A 16,986-nucleotide genomic window follows, 5' to 3' on the forward strand; every position below is an offset into this window, starting at 1 on the left:
TAAAAAACAAATGTGCAAACTTGTAGCCAATCCAGCTTCTATTGCCAAGCACATTTAAATGCAACTGGTCAGATATAGTCTGTTTAAGAATTTTTGAGAAAAGCAGCAAATGTTTTGCTTCATTTTTTCATACCTTAAGAGCAATGAAACAAAAATGCATTCCTTGAGACTGAAGGATGGAGTCTGAAAACTGCTTTCCCTGCTCTCCATACTTAAAGTTCTCTTGCCTCCACTTTGGAAGACAGCATTTTTATGCCCCATCACAGTAAGTGACAGGAAAGAATGTGAGAATAGGAGATGTTTTCCATTGCAGTCACTTATTTCAGAATCCTGGACTCCACCAACTGCTGTACATAAAACACTGTAGATGAAAAAATGTAAAATCCATTCAGGCCTAACCAGGATGAATGATTTTCCAGAAGGCCCATTTAGACACATTAAGATTTCCAGGCTGTGAGATTTTACACCTTACCAGGCCTTATGAAAACAATGTACCTCTTAAATGCATGTGTCTGGGTTACAGATGCCAGCTTGCTGATGAAATGGCAGGAACTGCATTACACTGACAGTTACCTCTAGTAAGGCCAATTATCTTTGTTCCTATCACGGATACTGAGAGCTACACCCCAGATGTCAGACTCAACACTCTGAAAAGCCTGAATGTCTTTAAACCCAGGACCTATGTGAACAGATGCAGGGAGCCTGAAGTAAAGAGCAGCACATAGACAAGGTAGCTTGAGTAATTCAGCCACAATAAATCTACAGTAAATACAAGAACATCCCTGGGTTCCACTTTATTACTGCCTCCCATCACACTCCTGTGAACCCAGAGACTGTAGCCAGAGCATTCTTTTTGATCCCTTCTCATCTGTTCAGAGAAGTCATGCTGCCCCCCTTACATAGCTAAGTCCTCACTGGCAGAGCTAACAGCCTGCCACTAACCTGAAGTCAGTAAAGCTCGTGCAGCAGCTTGTAGCTCTCCAGACCTTGTTGATGTTCACCATCGGCAAAGGATTCACGCAGCCCTCCTCAATACTTTGCTTGCTCACCTTTTACTACCTGAACCTTCATTAACAACCCCAGCAGAGAGGTCAGGAAGCATGAACAACCATTTTATATTCACTTCAGTCTTGCAAGGTGGGATGCTTACCTTCAAAGAAGCATTCAGCCATCTTCAGCACTGCCTGCTTGCAGCTCCTATGAATGAGAGCTATAGAAGAGCCTCGCAGGATTAGGCCCTGCCTGGTAACTAATACTTTGCCAAGGCATTAAAAAAGTAGGAAAATTCCTTACGTTTCAAAAGGCATCAAGACAGCTCTTTCCATGAGCTCTAAATTCACTCAGAAATAAACCTACCGCTGCACAGTTAATAAACCAAACTCAGAGCAAACCCTGAGAGAATGACCTATATTGCTATAAATTGAATCACAGAAGTACACTACAGTTTGTCCTCTGAGCATCAGTAACCCACAGGGATCTAGGATATGCCTCATAACTAGACTTCAATATATATTTATATTCTCTTCTAGATGAACTGAAGAAAGTGGTAGTACAGCATATAGTTGTGAAAGCCTGTTTCCTTGCTGTGCTACAGATTTCCTGTACCACTTTAGTCACATCAATTAGCTTGTGTCTCATCAGAGCTACAACAACCCACAGGAATGCTGGATAATAAATGTATTAAAATACTGGAATAAGATCAGGCACCTCTTAGAAAGGGAATGGCAAAGAGGCAGCACCTACAAAAGATTTGCTGAACTTCTACAAACTTGTGCAAGTAAAATATAAGTACCTATGAATTACTGTGGATGAGATTGTACATGTACAGCCCAGATAGCAGAAAGCTTCTTTTTTTTCTAAGATACTGCTATTTAATGGACTGTTGGTATTTTAAGGACTGTTCAGAGCAAAACACTGCTTTTACATAGATATGTATGAACCAAAGTGACATTTAGCTGGAAGTGTCTGTCTCAGAATCACAGCAGTTAGAACCAGTGACGCTTTCCTATTTTATAACGCTGGCATGGCAGAGGAAAAACCTAATCTTTACATACTCTTCTGTGTCTGCTTTTGCTCCTAAATGACATTAATCTGTTTCTGTGTCTGATGGGCGGGAAAATATCCTCCTGAGACTGCCATTAGGCTGTGAATGGCAATGATGCTCAACAAATGCCATGTCAAGCGAGGAGCTGGAGCAGCAGCAGATCACCCAACGCAGCCCCTGCCACAGTATCTCCTCCAGGCGAGCCGTGCACAGCCCTTGCCGATCGCTTTTCGAGCACGTCTGGAGGACTGCTCTAAACAGCTGTTGCAAACCCAGGGCAGGTTTTCCTTCCTTCCTTCCTTTGTCCTTGCCAGCAGCTCCCACCAAGTGACTTTCCCCAGCGCCTGCATCCCGCCCCGGAGGGGCAGCGCGCTCCAGCAGCCTGCTGCTGCGAGGTGCCGCAGGTGAGCCTGCCACACCTGCCGCCAGCAGGAATTTCGGCATTACAAGCGCAGCATTAGCAACCCCCACAGGGGTGCAGTGACTCCTCCGAGTCCCAGGACGGAATCCAGCGCTTCAATTCCCCCCGGCACCGCAGACCACGGCGGGGCCAGCCCCCTCCCTCCCACCCCTCACTTGCCCGGAGCCTCTGCCGCCGCCGCTCCCTCCCCTCGCCCTCCCGGGGAAGTTTCCCGGTGGGGCCCGGCGCCCCCCGAGGACTCACCTCGCCGGGCCTGCCGGATCCGGGGGCTCAGCATGCTCCCTCCCTGCCGGCAGCCTCGCCTCGCCTCAGCGGGCTGCCCCGGGCCCGGCCGCCGCCCTCCGCCACCTCGCTCGGCTCCCAGCTCTGGCTCGGCGGCGACGCTTCACGTGGGGCTGAATAAACCGTCATGCATTATTTATCCGGCCTCGAATTAATTCCCGTCCAAACTCAGCGCTGAGTGCCTCGGTAATTACTGCCGATAAATCACTAGCACGCAGACACGAGGGCTGGACCTGGCTCCTTCTGCTAATTGGCCGTGCATCGGTGTTATTAATATGCCTCTTCCAGGGAGCAGCGTGGATCCCGCATCCCCCCTCCACATCTTCCTCCTGTCGTGCTCAACAGACGCTTCAACTCGCCAAGGACGGAGAGCTGAATCTCTCCCAGCTCGAGCTGGGGGAAAAAAGGGGCACAAAGCACACGCCGAGGAGCTTGTGCATCTGCTCAGGTTGTGCACTGAAGGAAACACAAAGTGTGCTGGACCACAGGGCAGCGGCGTGTAGAGAGCACCCAGGGGCTGCAGCCCTTCTGGGGAGGGAATCCACCGGGCACCCAGGAGCCAGGAGAAATGACAACAGTTACTGCAGCGCAGAACAACAGCTCTTCCCTGCACTGACAGTCTGGCGGGATGGGCACGGGGGAATGCCGGCACTCCATCCTAGCACCCATCATTTCTATCTGCACTCCTTGCTAAGCTCTCCTCCACCCCATCCTGGGAAGGAGCAAGTCAGCAGTGGGGAGAGGAAAGGACCATTGACAAAATAGTTAGGTACTATTAACTAGTGTCTATAAACTCATAGTTGGATGAAAATCAAATCCAATTGACACATTCTGCCCTTGGGCTGCTCGTAGCACGAGCCCCTTCCTCACCATCCCCATCTCTTGCCTAGCAGGTCCTTTTGCAACACAGAAAAAGTGGGCAAACATCTCCCTGGCAAAGTGCATGCTCTGCAGCATCACCCTGCAGGCTTGTATTGCTGAGTTGCACTGACAAAAAGCACCTGAGATTGGCAGCTTCTTTCTTTGCCAAGAAGATCCATCGTATCTTGGATCCTGAACACTGGCCATGAAGTTGTATCTCCAGCAGTGGAAGAGGCTCTCTGGCCCTCCACAGAGGTTGTACTTAGCGTACAAGGGTGCGGCAACGGCAAAGATGCTTTGGACCTTTACCTGCTTTAGCTGCCAGTGGAACCAGCTGCTTAGAAGTGATCATAAATCTGTTGAGCTCACAACGGCTGTCTCAGATTTACACACCTGTAAATGAGGCTGGAAGTGGGATCTGTTTTGAATATACAAGCTCCTGAAGTTATCTCCCCACTAATTATCTGTATTAGCTGGGCTTCAGCATGGTGAAGAGCAGCTAACTGGTGATCCCTTGGCCAATATGCTTAGCAAGTACCCTGACACCAGCGGGGGTAACCAGCAATAGCACGAGCTGAGGAAAGTTATGCTTCTGACTTCCTATCCAACCTCAGTGCCTGGATTAAAAGTCATTCTTCCTAACAATTCAGGAGACCTCTTTCTCTCTCCATATTTTCAGCTTTTCTTGTCTGATTTGATGCTGTTTAGATTGCATTATTTTGCACTTTGAGCAGGAAATCAAAAGGTGCGTACAGTAACACATAGCAAGAAATAAAGTTAACTGAACTTCTAACCTCATGAGAAACTTGTTACACTTCTTCCTGCTAAGTCACTTACCATGAGAGCTTGATTTCATCTCTGGGGAAGGATAGTATATATAAATAATTGATTTTCACGTTCATGGGTGAAATGAAAACACTCAAATAAATAACAGCCACGTTCAACCCTAGATACTAGCTTTGAAGACTTTTTGGTTAATTGAAAACAAAGTACTTAGTGTAAACAGAATCATTCCATTTGATCCTGTTTGAAGTGTTTTGCTTTGACATAAAGATTATCAGCCCTTCTTAAAGCAATTTTCAAATCAAACATATTTTAAATCTTTTTTTTAGAAGTCAAAAGATTCCTATTTTTTCCACAGATTAAGCATAAGAAATTCATATCTGAGTCTCCCAAATTGTACTTTTATGGGAAAATAAACTGTCAGGGAAAAAAAAAAGAAAGCTATTAAAAATTGCCAGCTAAGAGAGAGAAAAAAAAATTATCTCTAGCACTGAAGGCTGCAGTGCTTTGCTCTGACGATTTAAAGTACTTCCTGAAAGAAAAACTGAGAATAGGTCCAACAGAAAGGTAACCTAGCAAGTGTCAGGGGTGAACCAGAGCCTGTGGGAATGTTTAACCATTGAAGACTGTATACCAAGCTACATATGCTGAGCAGGATAGCTGGGGCAACAGATCTCAATGGCTTGTACCTTAAGTCGCTCACAAGTTTCAGAGCCTCTTTCCATCCTACAGGCACATTCTTGGGATGCATGTCCCTGAACTGCACCACCACCACCGAACCACATCTCAAAGGGCCCCAGCCCTTGAAGCATAGCTGGGCTCCCTGGCTCTGCCTCAAGTGCTGCTTCATCTGCAGCCCAGGTCACCTCTTCACCTGTGCCTGCCCCACACCGCAGCCAGATGCTCCTTCCACACATGTATCTGGCAATATGACTTCTTAACAAATACACATACACCCTCCTATATAAAAAGGAGCTCTGTAAAAGGCCATGCAGTAGGCAAAAACAAAGAAACAAACAAACAACAACAAAAAAAACTTGAGTAACGGCTGATTTGGCTTATTCTCTCTGTATCAAGCTGCTTCATTGCTAAATGGAAACTGAGAAAAATAGAAATACAGCTTTAAAACATAACCTCTCCCCTCCTATTTGGTGTGGGTATCTTTGAGTAGAGTTTAAGAATAACCCAATCAGAGAATTTGAACAGAGATACCAGAAAATGCATCTGTGTGGTCTCCCCAGCTTAAGAGTACCTGAAGTCACATGCTAGGCCTCAATAAAGTCTTTGTGCTAGCGATTCTAAACAACATATTCCTATTGCTTCAGAAAGCAAACTATCTGTGCCCTTGCTATGAAAGCCAAAAAACCCCAAACCCTTATATATGTGTATAGGAAGAGTTCTAAGAGTTACAGAGACCTATATGGTCATTACAGCACACAGGCTTATTCCACAAAGATCAATACAAATGCCTATACCAGGCCCCTGAAGTGCATTAATAGCCTTATTGGCCCTGACTAGTCTCACCTGGGGCCTCCACTCACACCCTCCACCCCTAGACCCAGGAGTTCCATTTAAGTTCAGGCCTGGGGTTTTACTTTTAGTCTAGATTGGGTTGTAAGAACATTGATTTTTAGCTTAGCTATGCTGGTGTGTGTGAGGTATTGACTCTAATCTATCAAGGAGCTTCTCAATTTGAGTACATCTCTGCCTTATGATCTTTGTATTTCATTTGATGTTAGTAATCTTAATCTAAATCTGTGGCCTTCCTGGCTTGACTCTAGACCCGCCTTGTCGTTATGAACTTGTTTGACGATCTAGGCTCTTAGCTGAACCCGACCATCATTTTTAGGCCTTGCCCTTGCTTACTCAAGAAATGTGGGGCTAGGCCTAGGTTGATGGGGGAAACACAGTGTTTTGGTTTTCTTCTCTGGTCTTTAGGGATCCTTGCTGGTCCCTGGCAGTCTGAGGCTTATCCTGTTCTAGAGCTAAGCTAAAGATAAACTAGTTCCCCAGGCTTCTTAAAAAGATCATAGAAGCTGTGTGTTTGTAGGTAATTAAGACAACTATGACTGATCTGAGGCAAGAGGGGCCTTCCTGATGGCTTGAGATAACAACATTCATGTGTGTACCTGTTATTGGAAGTCACTGGTCTAAATACAGAATGGCTGTGTGTCACAGAGCAGTAACCATCTACAGGGCAAGAAAATAGGAATAGGCTGACTAACCAAGGACTAGAGAACTGTTATTATCTGTTTATTATGTGAATCTAAAAATAAATGTGTTCCTTAATTATCTGTCACCTCTTTGGAATGTGGAAAAAACATTCGGTATGTCACAAGTGTTTACCATTGATTGTTAAGCACATAATGATAGCAAATGATATGGCCTAGGGGTTAGAAAACTTGAGTAGAGTGTGGAGGTGAAGCCTCCAGACTTAATGCTGACTCATTTCCCTTGGTCACATGCAAGACACTGAGCCCCAGGCCCTATCCACCTCCATGCAGTGTTTTGAGACCTGGGATTGGCAAACACTATCTAAATCCAGTGGATGATAATGTTAGTAAGTTATTGCAGTGGGGACACTCATAGAAGATATGATTCATCTGCTGGCGCCAGGGCTGATGGCTAGAGGCTATGAAACATGTCAGGTACTTGCGACGGAAGAGTGCGTGGGCCAGTGAAGTTGCTGAATCTGTGTGGGGGGCATTGAATGGAACTCTATTTCCCCAGGCTGCATGTGCAGCATGCTGTCACCCACCAATTACTACATGGCATATCCTTCTTTCCTCCTCCTCATCTTCTGCTACCATATGCAGGCCAAGGACTTGTTGTAACTAGCTGATTGATATATTCTGTTTACTCATCAGCAAGATGGGTCTGGATCAAAGCCCGAGATCTAATCACCCTGGACTTTGGCACCATTGAAAACCAGATCCAGTTTGTTTAGATTGCAACTTCATTTGGTTAGAATTTGTTCTCTTACTGTATAAAATGAAGTTGATGGAAAAGGGTCCAAAGAAGAAGGGACTCTGGTATGCATTTTCAGATCAATAATTGCAGCAGCATTGCTTTTGCAAGGCAAGCTGGAATAAATATGTGTATAGGAACTGTGGAAATTCTCTTGCTAAAAAAGATTGAGCAGTAAATAGATGTCATTTGAAGTATCTAATGACCAGAAGAAATTTCAATTTGATATGACCTTTGCTTCTAGGCTAAGCGATCGCCAGTTCAAAACCTCTTGAGGATGCTGCCATCTGGTTTTCCAGGCAAAAAGCATTACTGGTCTTTCAGCTGTCAGTAATCAGCACTTTTATTGGCACTCTTAGGAAACACAGCAAGAAATATGTGGACCTTTAAAAATGACCTCTAGTACTAGGTAAGCTGATAATGCATGATGGAGGATGCTGTGTTGATCCTCCAGATCTGCTCTGGAAACAATTGAAAGCTTGAACGTATTTTTGTGGTGGGGGAAAAAAAAAAAGTCAACAGTTCAGGAAAAACTTCAGAGATTATCTGTGACTAAAACATAAATAGAGCAATTTCTTTAGGTTTGGGTTATTTATTTTTTTATTATTTCTTTTTTAGGTAGGCCTAATGGCATCTTGGGTCTCCCAGAGGTAATATTTTTCAGATGAGGCAGTGAATGTGCCAAACACTTCTAGGCTACTAAGAGAGGACAGAACTATGATCTTACAGAAATACAATCAGGAACATGGGATAAAGTGGAGACTATAAACAAGAATAACTTTGAATGTTTTGCAGAGTGAAACTAGGCAATTTCTGGGTATCTTTAACAATTTTTTGCAGTTGGTGTTCCTTTCTATCTAGTCTCATTCTACAAGTAGGTCAAGAACATTCATCTTTCATTTCAGGCTGTACGAGCTTCTCTAGAGAGCAGCAGCTACAGCCTGAGAGAAGGCTGTAATACAGCTGTCATAAACCTGAGTAGGGGAAGAAACTAAACAAGCAGCCATAATGCTGATGGCCAAAGATGGCTTCAATTTTTCCTCGTTCTGCAGTGATGAACATGCTGAATGCTTATATCCCTACAAGACCTCTTCTGCTACTGGAGCAAATACCTGAAAACCACTTGACTTAATTTAGAAGTGTGCCCCTCAAGTAGGAATATTAGGTATTTTGCTTAAGTGACCTGCAAACACATTTAGAGAATTGTTTTATTCTTCGTGGTAGATAAAGAAAACATGAATTTGTATTTTCTTTCCCTCTTTTTTGTTTACTGCTGACAAACATCAAAGATGTTGATGTGCCCTTTTCTGGTCTTGCTATAAGCATAATGGTCTCTGACCGTATTGAGGGGGTGTACTATATTAAGGAGAAGGAAAATCTTTAACAGAAATGTCTGACTTCCAATAAGTTATTATGTAATCGAAGAAATAACAAAAGAAAGTCTAGACCATTCTGAATTATCTGAAAAAGATTTCCAACTTTGTTTTGTGATGCACATTCATATGTTGGTGGCAGACAAGACACAGATTATTAATGTAAAAACAATATATAAAATCAATACAATAATATAAATAATATAAACAACAATAATATAAACAATACAAATACAATGCAATAAATACAAACAATAAAAACTTCTGAACAAGTGCTACTCAGATTGTTGGAGAGCTAGGGTACACTACCCACAAGGAAGAAAATGTTGAGGCTTGCTTAATCTGGCAGAGAGACTAATGGGGGATCTAATATCAGTCCACAACAAGTTAAACAATTTTTTCAAAGACTGTGTAACTCAGAGCTTCTTGGTAGTGGCAGATAATAAAACAAAAAGCAATGCCTGCCTGGTTGTAGCTTAGGAATTCAGTTTGGAGACTAAGAAAACTTTTTCACCAGGACAATGGTGAAATACTGGGATGGATACAAAGAGAGCAGGTATTCAGAGGCTTTCAAGATGACTAGGCTAGGCTAGTTTTGGTGGTAGGCCTGTTCCAAGGAGAAGGCTGGCCTAGATAACCTCCAAAGCTTCCTTTTCTCCCCCATTTTTGTGAGTCTGTCTGAAAGACTGTTTTCTGCCGCTATACCTGTTGGCCTAGCAAAATGCTAGTTCTCTCTCTAACCCTTGCTTCACTGACACCCTCATATCATCACAGGTCTAACAGACCTGCTACTGCGATCACATCTGTCAGATCAGATAAATAGCAGCTGAGGTTCTTCCCCACATCATTACCTCTTTCAAACAGATGAGTCTTTTCTTGGAATTTCTCTATGAAATTAATTCTGAATTTCCCTGAACTTCGGTGTTTTGCTATACTGGAATCAGGAAATTAATTGTTTAGCATGAAGTATGGGGTTAGCGTAACTGAAACCATAAGAGACTACTCACTTGTCTTACATCAAAATACATGCTTAACTGACCTGCTAGATCAGAAATTATTGGAGTAACTCATATTGTTTGGATTTTGTATTATGTAAGCAAAGCATAGAGCCTCAAACTTCATAGTGAAAGGAAGCTGTATGTCTAAGTCCTAGGTAGCTCTGCTGTCTAGCCCAGGTCTCTGATTCTAATTGCATTGTCTATACAGCCGGGCCTCCAGTTGTATCTTGACATCAGTCTGCTCTCACTCAGATCTAAGAAAATTTGTTGGAATTGCTCTGACAGTCCCGGAACATGTCTGGAGAGGTTACTGTATTTTTTTCTCACTCACCTGTTCCTCTACGTGTCCAGATTCTCCCTGCACATTTGAGATCAGTGACAGGAATATACTCTTTAGTCAGGAGCTGCAGAACCTCATGAATCAGTTGCATTAAAAAACAGAAACATGGGCAGTCACTTATATTTGTGGGCCTAAAAGAAATGAGGTCCTTGATTCAGAGAGGAAATACAGAAATGCATTATTTAAATGTTAAATGCTATTGTTGCAGAATGGATTATTTCTTTTTCTTTTAGTGGCAGGAGCCAAAGAGCAGTGCATGCATATTTTAGACGCTGGTGACTGAGGCTGGCATCCTCAGGAATATGTCTCTTCCTGCTGTCTCAGGCAAAACCATAGTCACTTAGTCTGATCTGATTCAAAATGAAACTAGGGTAAAAACTGGAGGCTAGGTGAAAAATGATGGGAGCTAAAAATTTCAGAAGTGATGTTATTTTAATACTGACATTTTTTTCTATTTCAAAAAAAAATAAGCAGAAGGGGAGAAAATAACTAAATTAAAATTGAATTGTAAATATTAATGACTTCTGGACTTGGGTCTTGGAGGCCACATAGTATCTTTGGCTCTGTCACTGGGTTACAACCTGGCACTGGTTATGTCACTTCAGTTTTTAATGTCTCTGTTTTCCAGCCTGTAAAATAGAGATTATAATACTGACCACTCAGATGATAATTTTTTAGAGATGTATGCAAATAAAATGCACTATAGAATGGATTTAAAACAAGTAGTTTTACTTACTAAGCAAAACTCTGACCTGAAATTTTTTTCCTGTAAATTCTTTTGAATCAAAATGTAACTGAAAAATGTGAAACACACTTTTGTTTTTTAAATAACAATACCAGCATTTCCATGGGGGAACAATCATTTAGCGGTCATATTCTTATAAAATCAGCATTCAGTTTAAAGCAGATACAATCCTAATAAAAGTGCTCTTAATTTTGGTAATCAACACCACCTTTTCAACGATTCCTGTTTCCTGGAAGATGACATTTACATCCTTCCTTTCCCTTCCCCAATATCAATATATGGAACATGCCTATTTGAACTACCCAGCTGTGTATTTACACGAATATCTTCTCAAATATGATCTCATGTGCAGGTTGTCCATGTTTAGACTCTCAGCAGCTGCAGTGTAATGAGTCTGCAGAGAGATACCACAACTGAATATCAGAAATATTGCAGCACCAAAAAAAAAAAAGGTTCTAAATCCTTAGGAATACAGTTCCTAGGCTAGTGTTACTGCAGGGAATTTACAGCTTGGAAAGTAATAACGCTGAAAAAACCTATTATTGGATTTATAGAAACAGAACTGTGCGAATAGAATTTTTTTCTTTAAGACCAAAAAAATAACCTCCCAAAAATGTGACTATGATTTAACACTCCCCAAATGACATTTGTCTCAGGATATTATTATTATTATTATTTTGGGTGCTTTAATCAGCATCTTACCTACATTTAATCACCTTACTTACATTTTTGTTCAATATTTAAGTGCAAGTTGCCTTTTCAAAACAATGTTGACTAGGTTTGCTTCAAAAGTATTGGGAAAAAAATGAAAATAAATAATAATAATTAAAAAAAGCTTCCTTTACATGTCCCTGATTTTTTCCTTCTGAAACTATTTGCCAAAGTTGACCAAGTTTACAAGCAATTTTCTACCACACCAAGCTCCATTCTTTGTTCATAATCTTTTATCTGTTCTGCTACATGCTGACAGCTTCTGTGCCCCTAGAATGGGAGGGTCAAAACAGACCACTGTGTTCAAGTGGCTTCTCTGCTGGGTGCCCAACCAAAACGTGTCCATTCCAGAAGCTCGAAATGTAATTCTGTAAAAGCTCAAATTGCTGAAAATATATACAGGAATGAAAGTCATAATATTTTGTTCTATGATGTACTCTCCTATCTCTTTATTTAAGACAGACTGAGGAAAAGCAATGGGCGCTGCAATTATAACATGAGAATGAACTGCCTACTTGCAGCTTTGCATGATTTCTAGGTTTTATGTGGCATCAGACGTTGAGAGCCCTTCTGCTGTGCTGCCACCTGGTGACACTTGGAGGCGAAGGTGCCAACACATGAAATGCTCTGAATGCAGGCTGCTGATGCTACCTCTGAGACCCAGCAAACAGGTAATGTCTGGAGCTGGGGTGGGGGCTAAAAGGCTGTAAGGTGTAGTTTCTTTTTTGTGGTCTGCATGGACAGAATAGCTGCGTGGGAAAGGAAGAGCTCTGAATATCTCTTGGAGGCATGCTTGTATGGGGGAAAGACAGGCTGAATTTTTCATCTTTATTCTTTTCTCACATAAGCAACAATTAAGAAATAAAAGAAATATAAAAGTTCAATGGAAATGATTTCAAATAGAAATAAAAACTACCACTAGAGACTGGCCTGACCGTGTTAAATATTTAATCGTACGCTTGTCATCTGTGCATTCAAGAAGGCTCTTCAGATGAGTCCCACCTCTGAGCTACATCTCTAACTGTGGAGAATGAAACACAAGCCATGGGACTGACCTTGACCATTTTTTTTTTTTTTTGTAATGATGCTGGTAACTCTGTCAGTGCTCTGAGCATAGGTTCTGGTACAAGTTCGTTGCTATGTAGTTGACATGATGGAGATATAAACCTTGCAGAATACACTCTGAATGCATGTTTATCCCACACTCTCATGAGGTAGACCAAAGAACTTTTTGCTTCCTTCAAGAGGCAACTACACTACCCTCTAAGCTTGTTGTAGTGACTGACTGATGCACTGAGCTACAAAACAATGGTTTAAGTTTCACCTCAAGACTGGTCTCTTTTTGTGCAGCTTAAAAACCCTAAATACTGAGTAAGTCTTCTTAGACCTCCACGTGAGCCCTGCCATTCACATTCCTCTGCTCACAAAGAGGCAGCCCAAGACCCAGTGTCTGGACTAGCATCCTAACACATAGGCATCCAGAAAGAATTTTCTGGGCTATCTGCTCTGAGCCACTGCTCTCCAGCCCTGGGATGGCAGTGCAGCAAAAGGGATTCCTATCTTACAAGCAGCTGCTGAGGAGCCTGATGCACTTCCTTTTTGTGGTGAGCCTCTCTGCAAGGTAACATTTTAATAGTTCCTCCTCTACTCCATGTGGTAGCAGCCTCTACTGCAAATTTGTAAGCTGTATTTTCAAGGTCTGAATACACTAAGCTAACAAATGATCATATAGCTAATGACGAGTTTTTATTGTTCAACTTTTCTCTTTCACAAAGTATTTCGACATGTTCAGCACAAGGATTTAATTTCAGCTCTAATTTTTTTTTCTGAGCAGCAGCAGCAATTTTATGTATTCTTATAGGTTAAGCTCCTAGCAGAAAAGAAACTATTAATGTACTATCTGGCTATAAGTTAAGCAGAGCTTGTTCGATTTTTTTTTTTTCCTATTATTTACTAGCCTAGAACAGTCATCTGAACACCCTAAAAGCAGTCCTTTCCTAGGAAAAGATGAAAACAATTCCCAGGGACCTACTCAGTTTCAAGGATTGTTTTTAAACAAAAGAATATCAGATAGCAAACCTACTGCTTATATCAGTTTGTCCTCATTGCTTCTGCCCCAAATTTTGTATGACAGTGAAATCTAGCAATCAAGTGCAATTGCAGTGTTCTGTAAATACTAAGTACTAACACTAAGTAAAAAGTGGAGAAGGTACATGAGTCTAGTTCAGAGAGCTAGAAGAATGTAGAAAAGCCAGGTTTGCCCATGCACAGGGTCTGAGGACTTGTTAAGCATGCTTATTAGCTATTTGAAGGTACCTGAGTAGTTATCACTGTGGGATAGCTGCCTTCCTGGATATATGCAGAGTCCCTCTGGGAGTGCAGCTTACAGGAGAGCAAGGTCAGGAGCAGGAGTTCATAAATAGAACTGGGAGCTAAAAAGAAAAAAAGGTTGTTAGTAGGGGATACATCAGAGATGTAAAATGTCTGCTTTCACACGTGTTTTGCAAGGATTTTGTTTAATTTGATTAGTCTGAACTTCAGGCTCCCTATTTCTTCTGACAATAAAGAGTTACTGCAGGCTGTGCAAGCTAAAAATCTTTGCTGAGAGCAAATGGGGGTATTAAAAAGGAAGAAAAGATTTCTAAAACTTTAAGAAAGTGGTGTTCGCTAGAGGTTTTGGTGCTGATTCTCCAGACTGAGATAAGTAAATCTTCCTGGAAAACAGCTCTTGGTCAATATGTTTATGTAATTATATCTTGTGCTTTTGTCTGAGTCTGAGAGTGTTGTTTTCTGATGAGCGCTGTGTGTTTAAATCTACCTTTATATTTTGTAGATGTTTTGCTGCAGAACGTCTGCATCATGATCCTTTAATTCAAATACTCCTGAAAACAACGAATTCCTTTGTATCATGTAGTAGAATGTTAATCTGAGGTACAGGAAGGGGGGAAATGGTATGCCGTTATATGTTCCATTAGGCTTTCGACTTCCTCAGTCTCATTAGATGAATATGCATGCCTTCCAGTGTGAACATCATGTGTTTCGCCAAGCCACCTTAAAAATTTTCATGCACAATGTATTTCTGGTCAGTAGGTGGCATTTAGTGTAAATAGCAACTTCCAGAGGAACTTTCAGATTTGATCCTTTTTACTTCTGGAAAAAAAAAAAAAGTTTTAACTTTTTGTTACAAAATATTTTCTAAATGTGGCTGGTTTTTCCTTTTTTTTTCTTTTTTTTTTTTTTTTTTTTTTTTTTTAGAAGTTGCTATTTCTTTACTAACTGGAATAACTGGAATAATTTTGGTGGAATATAGTTAAGGATGGAATCCAAATATTAGAGTTTAAATTTGTATTTCTGTGCTTATAGTCCAGTGATATTCCCTTCTTGACCATTCCTGACTACTTTTAAAGGAGCCACAAAAAATAACTAAGAAAAGGGGGGATTTAAAAGCAGCAGCCCTGAATTTGTTCTGTAAGGGTTCATAGGAAACTACTTCAGAATTTCACAGCTTGGAAAAGACTGAAAACCACTACTCTAGTCTGACTTATAAGACCCAGCCTATTGGATTTACTTTGGTTCATTCTTGTTGAAACAAAAACATACAAAAATCACATTTTGATTTATGGACTTTTGTTGATGGAGGGAATTTTGTACCAATCTCCAATGAAACCCTTTGAAACAACAGAATTTCATATATTTCATATCCATGTTGTGGATATTATCCATGTCACAACACTGCCACTCCAAATCTTATCGCTGCCAAGATCCAGCCTGTACGCTGGGAGGCCCAGAGGGTGGCTCATGGAGTCCCCTAGACGTCTAGGGAAGAAAATGGACACCTTTTGTGAGAGGAGTCTGGAGCGTGACTTCAGCAAGTTGCTACTTCTGATCTTCATGGTGTCAGCGTAGTTAGTGGTGTAGCAGCACCTCCTAACTCAGAGCAAGTATGCTCGGGTCAGAGGGGCGCAGGCCGGCCACATGCAGAGGATGGCTGCCTGGCAGCAGCACATCACTACCGCCTTCATGGCTTCATCAGCATGAGCTCCATTTACCTTAACCCTGAACTTCAGCTACCTGTGCAGGCACACAAATATGCAAACTACTGTCTGCGTAGCATGGCCCTGCTGATTTCCCCAGGGCTGGTAGTGCTGCCCACAGCCGCAGACCCCCTCAGGCCCGGCCGTGTGCTGCAGTGGGCAAGCCTGAGGGGCAGCCTCCTTCCCCACGGCCCAGGCCACCTCCAGCCACACGGCCGCCACCACCCAAGGCCTCACAGGCTTTCTGTTGCCTCTGGCTTTTCTTTTTTGTGTGTGTGTTGCCTTTCTCTGCGGTCTCACTGCCATCTTCTGCCACTGAAGAGAGGAGAGGAAAGTGAAATGGAGCAATGCCTTAGCAAGAAAGGCAAAGGGTGAAAAAACCTGCAGCTGGCCCAACTTTTTGACACTGCAATGTTGAAAGGCATGTGTCTAACCCACCTTTTTTCTTGATTGAAGGTTATGAATGTGAAGCAGAAAATGTTGCCTGTGCTGCACAGGCATGGAACAGGGTTTTTCCTCTTGTGTTTTGAGGCAGGAATAGTGAAGAAAAGTTTCATGTGAATTGGCATAAGGGATGTTATTTGGTGCAGTAAGACAGGTGGGTCTGGTAGTTATCCACAGACCCTTGCCTCAGATCGCCCGCTGCTGCTTAGTGTTATTGCGAAGGTATATGATAGGAAGGAGCTAGCAGTGTTAGGATGACAGCCAGGGGAGAATTTCCTTTTGTAAAGAAAAACTTTTTTGGGGTCTGTTTTAATACAGCTAACTTTTCCTTTTTGTAGAACTGAGAGGCCTGCTTTCTGGCATGCTGAACAGGCTCAGGAAATGTTCAGAGAGAATTTGGTCTTGTGAGGCTGTCCTGGATTACACAGACTTAGGTGCTTGTATGTGTGTGGTGGAAGCTGTATCTAGGTGACTTTCTTGACAGTGCTGGGTGTGAAGTACAGAACTTCTTGAAAAGGAATGCCCCTATATCTACCTATCTGTCTCCCAAAGTGTACTAATTCTGGATCAGCTCAACGGGACAGAGGGAAGGCCTAAGAAAGGAAGTGGTGTTCCTCCTCTTCCTTGTGGGTGAAGGCATGGTGCAAGGGGATGTAAATGTAAATGGTACAAACTGACAAGGGGAGTTGTGGTGCCGTGACCTACTACATTAGTTTTTATCTTGTCTTTATTTCTTGAGTTATTTTTACTACAGATAATTTGGTTACAGCTGTTCTGCTCCAGTGAAGCAGAGATGGAACAGGAGGGCGTGTTGAAACTCTCCACTTTCAGCCCCATCAGCAGATAGTGCAGAATGAAAAAGAAATGATGATTCCTCTGCTGCATGAATTAGAAATCTACTAATGACTGTGTGGCTGCTTGTGGCCTGAAAGCGTCCATGGAGAGGGGCACCACTACATAGGAGAAGGCTCCTGGGAAATAAA

General features: G+C 42.2%; 1 protein-coding gene across 3 annotated transcripts in view; it reads right to left on the reverse strand.

The window, feature by feature from the left end:
• ARHGAP22 (Rho GTPase activating protein 22) overlaps positions 1-3,282 on the reverse strand; it is a 146,653-nt gene extending 143,371 nt beyond the window's left edge. For 2 of the 3 annotated variants that reach the window (XR_005821442.1, XM_040563237.1), the window contains exon 1: positions 2,709-3,282. Coding sequence is in view for 2 of the 3 variants with exons in the window: in XM_040563237.1 (XP_040419171.1) it covers positions 2,709-2,742 (34 nt within the window). In the remaining variant the exon portion in view is untranslated. The remainder of the gene's footprint in view (positions 1-2,708) is intronic. The other variant, XM_040563238.1, reaches the window with a different exon arrangement.
• Positions 3,283-16,986: the final 13,704 nt, after the last annotated feature.

Source organism: Cygnus olor, chromosome 7, assembly GCF_009769625.2.
Source record: "Cygnus olor isolate bCygOlo1 chromosome 7, bCygOlo1.pri.v2, whole genome shotgun sequence".
NCBI classification, from domain to species: domain Eukaryota; kingdom Metazoa; phylum Chordata; class Aves; order Anseriformes; family Anatidae; genus Cygnus; species Cygnus olor.